This window comes from Lathamus discolor, chromosome 11, assembly GCF_037157495.1.
Source record: "Lathamus discolor isolate bLatDis1 chromosome 11, bLatDis1.hap1, whole genome shotgun sequence".
Taxonomy (NCBI): Eukaryota; Metazoa; Chordata; class Aves; order Psittaciformes; family Psittacidae; genus Lathamus; species Lathamus discolor.
In genome coordinates, this window is record NC_088894.1 from 4762210 (window position 1) to 4769327 (window position 7118).

At 58.6% G+C, this 7118-nt stretch overlaps 1 protein-coding gene across 6 annotated transcripts; it reads left to right on the forward strand.

Annotated features, from left to right (window-relative positions):
- The first annotated feature begins 110 nt into the window (after window positions 1–110).
- On the forward strand, window positions 111–6771 carry LOC136020353 (uncharacterized). Of its 6 annotated transcripts, XR_010615297.1 has the most exons (4): window positions 111–200; window positions 1030–2740; window positions 4721–4853; window positions 6062–6771. XR_010615297.1 is itself a non-coding variant. In XM_065691377.1 (3 exons), exon 3 carries the CDS (start codon window positions 1997–1999, stop codon window positions 2900–2902), a length of 906 nt encoding a protein of 301 aa, XP_065547449.1. In that variant the 5' UTR covers window positions 111–200; window positions 1030–1410; window positions 1650–1996; the 3' UTR covers window positions 2903–3355. The 6 variants fall into 6 exon arrangements, 3 of the variants coding, with proteins under 3 accessions (XP_065547449.1, XP_065547450.1, XP_065547448.1); XR_010615299.1 differs by lacking the exons at window positions 4721–4853; window positions 6062–6771 and adding an exon at window positions 2886–3355; XR_010615298.1 differs by lacking the exons at window positions 4721–4853; window positions 6062–6771 and having other exon boundaries at window positions 1030–1799; window positions 2641–3355.
- Window positions 6772–7118: the final 347 nt, after the last annotated feature.

Genomic DNA, 7118 nt, shown 5'->3' on the forward strand with positions numbered 1-7118 from the left:
CTTTTTGGGAGCTGGAGAAACAGCTTATGTTTGTGTAACTTGGTTTCCCAAGGGGGAGAGGCTGGGATGTGGCTTGGTGGTGGCCTGAAGCTCAAAGGGGCTTTGTCTGTAGCTCATGAGCTGCCTTCGGTATTTGACCCCCAAGTGACTGCTGGAGGACCAGTGTCACCGGGTTGCTGGAGCTGCTGAAGCTCCTCCAGGTGAGTAGAGGCAGCATGGCACAAGGAGGTGGCATCCCTCTCTCTGGGATCACTCTTGCAGTGGGAAGGGACAGGGGGAACTAGGGACAGGCTTGTATATGTCCCCCAGTGACAGCAGCATCTGCCTGCACCCTCATATACAAGAGCAATGTGTGCAGGTTCTTGATCCACCAAGTTTCAAGCCAACCCTCTTTCAGTGATGTGGACCTTCAAGTGGCCAGTGGAGTTGTTTCAGCTTCCCTGAAATCAGCTGTTGCAGGAACAAGTCCACAGGTGCCTTCTTCAGGGTATTCTGGACTAAAGCAGCTCTTAAGCAAGATCTTTCTTGAGGAAGCTGCTTTTCCAAGCCCTCTACTCTGAAGCTTGGTGCTCTCAAGGGACAGGACACGTGTCCCTGGGCATGTGGCAGTGGCTGGGCTGTGCTCGCTGGGAAAAACACCAAGTCTCCTGCGAAGTGCTGCATTTAACTGGATTATCGTCCTCGAGAAAACTAATGCCCTTCTCCCGGGTGGGAACTCCCACTCCGGGCGGTTGGGATTAGCGGGGATGGGGGAAACAAATTGGGCCTCGCACTTGGGCTCCTTCAGACGAGAGGGAATAGCGAACACTTGCGGATCTGCTGCTAGCACTGGGTGATGCAAGGCCCTGTGCTCCCGGGACTGACCTTTGCTCCGTGGGTGCTGCTGTTTGTCAGTAAACCGGTGACGTTCACTCACGGCCTTCGTGGTCTCGTGTGGCTCTGACAGGTTCCTGGACGCGCTGCTTGGGCCAACCCGTGTTTGTCTTTTATTTCCTTTCAATATGTTTTATTTTCTCTCCTGGGCTGCAGGAATCCCGTGATCTTCCCAAAACCGCCCTCGGCGTAAAAGCGCCTCGCTTGTTTCCAAAGCAATGTGGACGGGTACGGCAGATCCCTGCAGCGGCAACCTTGGCTGCCTGCCTGTCCTCGTGGAGCCGCGGCTCCTGGGATGGGTTGGTCCCCTCCATCTGCCTTTCTGCCCGCCCCGGCCAGCCCGCCTGTGCCTGGGGCTCGCTCAGCACCACGGCCTTGTGAATTCCTGCTCTTTGGGAGTGAGGGAGCTTGGTGTCCCCCCGGCGCTGCTCTGAGTAGGAAACCAAAGCCCCGAGGACCCGCAGTGCTCCGCTCGGGACGCGCCGTTCGCTCCCGCTCGCCTGGAGTCTGCTGCCATCTCCCGGCGAACCCTGCCCGGTACGGGGCGGTTCCTGCTTTATTTTCCTCCTTTTCCCCCTCCTTTATTTCTCTCCTTTGATTTTCCCCTCCTTTTTTCCCACTTTCCTCCGTTCCATCCCTCCCCTTCCCCCCGTTTTCTTTTTTTCTCTTATTTCCTTTTTCGTTTTCCATTTCCTTTTTCGTTTCTCTCTCTTTCCCATCCTTTCTCCCCTGTTTTTTCCCCCTTTATTTTCCTCCACCCCCTTTTTCTTTTCCAGTTCATTACAAGACCCTCAGTGCAGCCGAAGGCCCTGAGCTCTTGGCAGGACTGGAGAGGAGGGACTGGAACAGCTTCACACTTGGAGGTGCCACCAGCTCCTGAGCCCTCAGATGGAAGCGAGCACTTTCCACAGCGCTCCCCAGCCCAGGTCCGTGCTCCTTACAGGGAGCGACAGCATTGCCGAGGCATCGGCTCTGTCACTGTCACAGCCATTGAAGCCGAAGCAAAGCTGCCCATAAAGGGGTGTCCTGGGCTCTGAAAGGCACCTGGGACCCACAGGGAAACCATTTCCCTGTGAAAGGCGTTGAAAAAGGCTTTGCTGTGGGGAGGAGCCGAGTGCTGGACATGGCGTGGGTCTGGGGAAAAGAAGACCCCCAGGGTGACCGTGTGGAGGTGGTCAGGCTGAGCAAAGGCTGGCGAGGCGCTGGACTGGCTTTCCCTATGGGAGCAACGTGTTCCAGGAGCTCGGGGCTGGCCCCCACCTCACCCCTCACTGTCAAATCCACTTTGTTCCGCGCCTGGGAATCACCCCATGCTGTGCGCTGTGCTGCAGAGCCCCTCAGCTCACCAGCACCCCCGTCCTGCCCCAGAGCCATGGGGATGAGCCCTTCCCCTCTCCCGCCGGGCTGCAGGGACAAGGACTCCCTGCTTGTCCCGGCCCGGGGTCAGGGACCTGCCGTGAGCTGCTGCGTTCGCAGCTGCGTGTCCCCAGAGCCACGGGCAAGCCCGGACCTGCCAGGGCTGTGCCCAGCATCGCGGAGGGTGTGGTGGAGCCGGCCCGGCTCCCAGCGGCACCCCAGCCTCGGGCGGCGGTGGCTCTGTGGAGCCCCGGCTGCTGCGGACCTGCGGGGCAGGGATGCTGGCTGGGCTCAGCCTCCCTGCTGCGGCATTCCCGCGGGAGGAAGCTGCCTGGGACCGGCCTGGGAGTGCGTCTCCACTCAGCTGCAGGGATGGGATGCTCGCCTCACGGTGGGGGCCTCTCATCCCAGGTGCTGGCGTATGTGGCCAAGACCGGCAAATGCGCAGGACACTGAGCATCAGCCGTGCTCCTTCTCCCAGACCGTGCCTGTGCAGGATCAGGCCACTAAGGTGAGGGCTGTGCTCATTGGAGGTTTGTTTTGCAAGTCCGTGCTTGGCAAAGGTGATCCAAAATCCTGTTCCTTCCTGCTGAGCCCTTCCTGGTGCTACCAGAAGGATGATGGCCAGGGCCACTTCATGGATGTCTCTGCTTCAGGGAGAAGCACAGTCTGAAAGCAGAACCAAGAGCCTGGGGCTGCCTAACTCTGAAGGTGATCTGCTGGGACCAGCACAAGGGGCAGGCTGGCTATCCCGAGCTGCTGTCCTGGTGAACCACCACTGACCAGTTCATTGTTGCAAACCAGTTTGCTGCAGCTATAAGCCTGTTGCTGCTCTGCCTCCATGGGGCAGGAACATTTCTGCATAGGGCAGGGCAAGGACTTGGGATATGACCCCAGATCTCTGTGGGGTTTGACATGGGCAGGGAAGGACATGAGTGTGGATGTCCCCTGCTGAACTCGTGCAAGGCCCTGGGGTGCTGGGGGTGCTCCCAGCGCTTAACAGCATCGGCTCACCCATGGGCACTGCCCTTACTGCTGCAGCATCGCTCTGCCAGCCCTGGGCAGGGGGGGGCTTGGGGCGTTTTGCCCAGTATTGATGTGATGAGAGGAAAAGACGCGGTTTTCACCCAGGGGCTGGTTATTTCAGGGAAGGGGGGGTGGTGCAGGAGGTGTGGGCTGCCTGCTCCAGGCATGCGGGAGGGAACAATGGGGCCACTGTGTGGCCGGACGCCCCGGCCCCTGTCAGAAAGGTCCAGCGAGGGGTTTTCAGCACGTTTCTATTCCCCCGCTCGGGTATAATTACACGGGGGAACAAAGAGCCCTTCAAACCTGCCCGGGGGGGCGGCGTGCGCGCACACGTGTCGGCTCTTGGCGGGGTGCGAGGGGTCGGTGACCACGTGCAGCCACAAAGGCAGCCCTGTGGGGCTGGTGGCACTGGGCAGGGGCATGGGGACAAACCCAGGGTGTCACAGAGAGGGTGGGGGACTCCTCTCCCGGAGCCATGCTCCTGGTTGTGCTCCCCAGGGCAGAAAGCAAAGAGCAAACCTCGCCCTGGCTCCCGGCACTGATCCTGCCCTTGTTGTTAATTTAACCATGTGCTGGAGCAGGTTTCATAAAGTGCCTTTTCTTCTGCTCCTGTGGTGCCCCATCCGGTGCATGCGGGGCTCTGTGAGCTCCAGTGCTGGGTGCTGGTTTGGGGCTCGGCTGCTCCCTTCGCTCCCATTCAGGCAGGCAGCTCCTGGCAGCCCCTTGGTGCAGGGTGGGATGGACAGCCCCCCACAAGCAGTGAGCTGGGGGTTTTGCATCAGCCCTATGTGGGTCTGGCAGGCGGAGACCGCGCTGAGCACCCCTGTGCAGAGTGCATGTGCACTAAAGCCCCACCTCTGCTGGTGGGCAGAGCAGCATCCCCAGTCCCCCGGTCTCAAGGGCTGGTGATGCAGGCATTTATAACGAGCAGTGGGGGCCGTGGGCCCTCTGGACCACCCGGAGGCTCTGCCTGGGGGACAGCAGGGACCTGGCAGCACTGCCACTGCCTGACCACGCTCGTGTTGGGGAGGGGATGAAGCTGCTGCGCAGGGATGTGCCAGGGATCTGCCCTGGGCTGCCCTTGCCAAGGCAAACTCCTCTCTGGCACAGGCCAGCCCCGATCCTTACACCCCAAAGCCAAAAACCAGCCCACCCTCGGCGTGGGGCAGATGATGTTCCCTGGGGATGGCCGGAGGTGCCCCGATGATCCCCAGCACCCGGCGCAGCGCCGGGGCAGGCCGCGGCAGCGTGGGGCAGGCGGTGTGATGAGCGGGGTGGTGCTCAGCAGGCAGGCTGCTGGAGCCGGGCTCACTAGATGGCAGCAGCTCTTCTTCCAAAGGGTCGGAAGGTTCCGCACAGCCCCGGCAGAAAGGGAGGCACCCCAGGAGCAGCCCTCGTGTTCCTCTGGGGCTTTGTTTTATGGAAGGAAAGCCAGGATCTTAGTTTCTTCTTGATGCTTTTGTAGGGACGCTCACCTCGGGAGCTGAAATAGCTCCTTGTGGTGGAGCTCTGGGCACCCTGGCCTGGCGGGAGCAGAGGGTCTCCATTGCCTTCAAGCTTTGCCATCGCCTGCAGATGCTCGTGCGATGCCACACAGCGTAAGTTATCCTGAGCATCCCTAAAGCACTTGATACCTTTCCTAAACCCCCACCTCTTGGAGTGATGTGAAGGGTTTTTTTTGGGGGGTGGTTCATTTTATCCCCATGTTTCTGGCTGCACCGGGGCTGGGGGGAAGCTCCATGTACAATTCAGGAGCACAGCAAAGAGGTGCCAGATGGGCTCTGTGGGACAGCCCAGCTCACTGGAGCCAGCAGGATGGTCCAAGTGTGCACCCCTGACATGGGCTGAGCTATTGTAGGAGGCTGCAGGCAGGCGCTGCCGACTCCTGGGCAGGAACACACAATTGGATGGCTGGTGCCTGGGCGAGACGCTGGTGTTAATCAGTGATCATGCAAATAAACAGCTCCGCTGTGACCCTCGGCACGTGTTCCCCATGGAAGTGCCTCCTCCAGGAGGTGCAAAGCTCCTTGGTTCCAGTTGCAGGACCTGCTGTGAAAAGCAGATTGAACGCAGCCCACGGCCAGCCGGGGGAAGGCAGGAGCCTCCCGAGCCCCCCAGCCCGCCCGCCACCACCTCTCTCTTTCCCCCATGTGGCTTGAATTACTGTGGCTGTTTGCTTAATCCATCAGGCTTCAAGAAAGAGCCGCTCGGTGCTTTTTTGGCCATTCCAGCAAAGCGCTGTGCCGTAAACATAACAAGGCAGGCTTGTTGCAAGCCCTTGAAGTCAACAAGCAGTGCTCCTCCTGCCCTCTGGGACCAAGCTGCTGCTAAATATAGCCAGGGGTGCTTTCCATTCATAAAATGTGAATTATGCTCCAGCTTCCAAGGAAAGGGAGCGGGTCGAGGAGTCCCTGGGTTCCAGACACTCCTGTTTGGGATGCAGGCAGAAAGAAGCTGGAAGTATTTGGCACCATCTTTTCACAGCCCTCCAGTTCTTCCCCAGGGAGATGGAGGAGAAAATGCTTTTGCGGGAGATATGAGGGATTGATTCAGGTTGATTGCAGGGTTTCTTGCATCTCACCCTCAGTTACATTATGGCCAGGGTGGATTTGCTTGGGAGATGAGGGCAGGGGATGGTAGGCATGGGCTGATGGGGTGGCCCAAGCAGCTGCCGCACAGGAACAGGAGCAGTAAGGCCTCATACCACTGCTGCCAGCACCTGAGTGCACTGGGACTTGCCTCCTGCTCAAGACACTTGCTCCCCTTTGAGCACCCTTCACGTTGCTCCCCTTCCTCTGTCCTCCAGCCTTTTCCTTCACCAGCCTTTGGCTGTTGCCATGTGCTGTAATATTCGCCCTGAGTCGCTCCTCAGCAGCTGCAGCTCCAGATGCGCACAGATGTGTCTGCCAAGAGCCTTTCACCTTCTGTGAGATTCCTGTTTTGCAGAAGAAGGAAACCCATCTCCTGGTGGAGATTAGGGAGGTGCTGCCCGCTGGGAAACCCTGGGTTAGGACACTGGAGACCCATGGCAGCCAGGGCCATGCATGAGCTGCAGATGGAGACACCGGGCACCCCTGTGCATCTCCATGCTGGACGGTGCGAGGCCACTGGTCCCCTGCAGCCCTGAATTCAACATCTGGAGCCATGGCTGTCAGTCTGTGCAGCGCCAGCACCCAAAGCACGCAGGCAAGCCAGGCAATGAGGCAGGGATGCCCATGTGTGGGTCCGGGGGCACTGCGCTTCCCCTGCTCCCGGCTGCTGAGTTCAGTGTGGGTTAAAAACCTCTGTGGGTTTGGCAATTGGGTTGCTTCAAAACGCAGCTCAGGGCTGCCAAACCAGCAGGTTTCCAGGTACACCACGGGCCTTTTGATGCCTCGGAGAACTAAAGCCTAAATAAAACTTTAAGACCCACTCTGTGTAATGCTCGGGTCTGGCTTCAAGAAACCTGGCTTCTTTTTATGGCATCTTCAGATCAGCAGTTTCCTGCTGGTGCCAGCACTGCAGTTTCTGTGTGTGAATAAGTGTGTAAAACAACAGAGCTCAGCAGAGCCACAGCAGCAGGAAGGGGCTGGGTTTCACACTGAAGGGCTTTTTCTCTCTCTCCTTTTTTCCCTTTTCCTTTTGAAGTAACCCCATTTGGGCCTCCAATAAAAACCCAAAACATCTGTTGCTGGGTATTTGGCTGCTGGAAATCAGCTCCCCAATACTGAAAAGCACAGAAGCAATGCAGCGATTCCTGGTATAGGTCAGTAAGACATAAGGTCGCATTCACGCGTCATCCCTCTCCATCCTGGTCTTTGAATATATGGACTGAGGACATCAAGGGAGCTGTGATGCTGCATGCCAGCACAGGAGGTACATCA

Bases quoted from the DNA above. Each gene is read 5' to 3' on its own strand.
- LOC136020353 (XM_065691377.1), top strand. From the start codon at position 1,997: ATGGCGTGGGTCTGGGGAAAAGAAGACCCCCAGGGTGACCGTGTGGAG.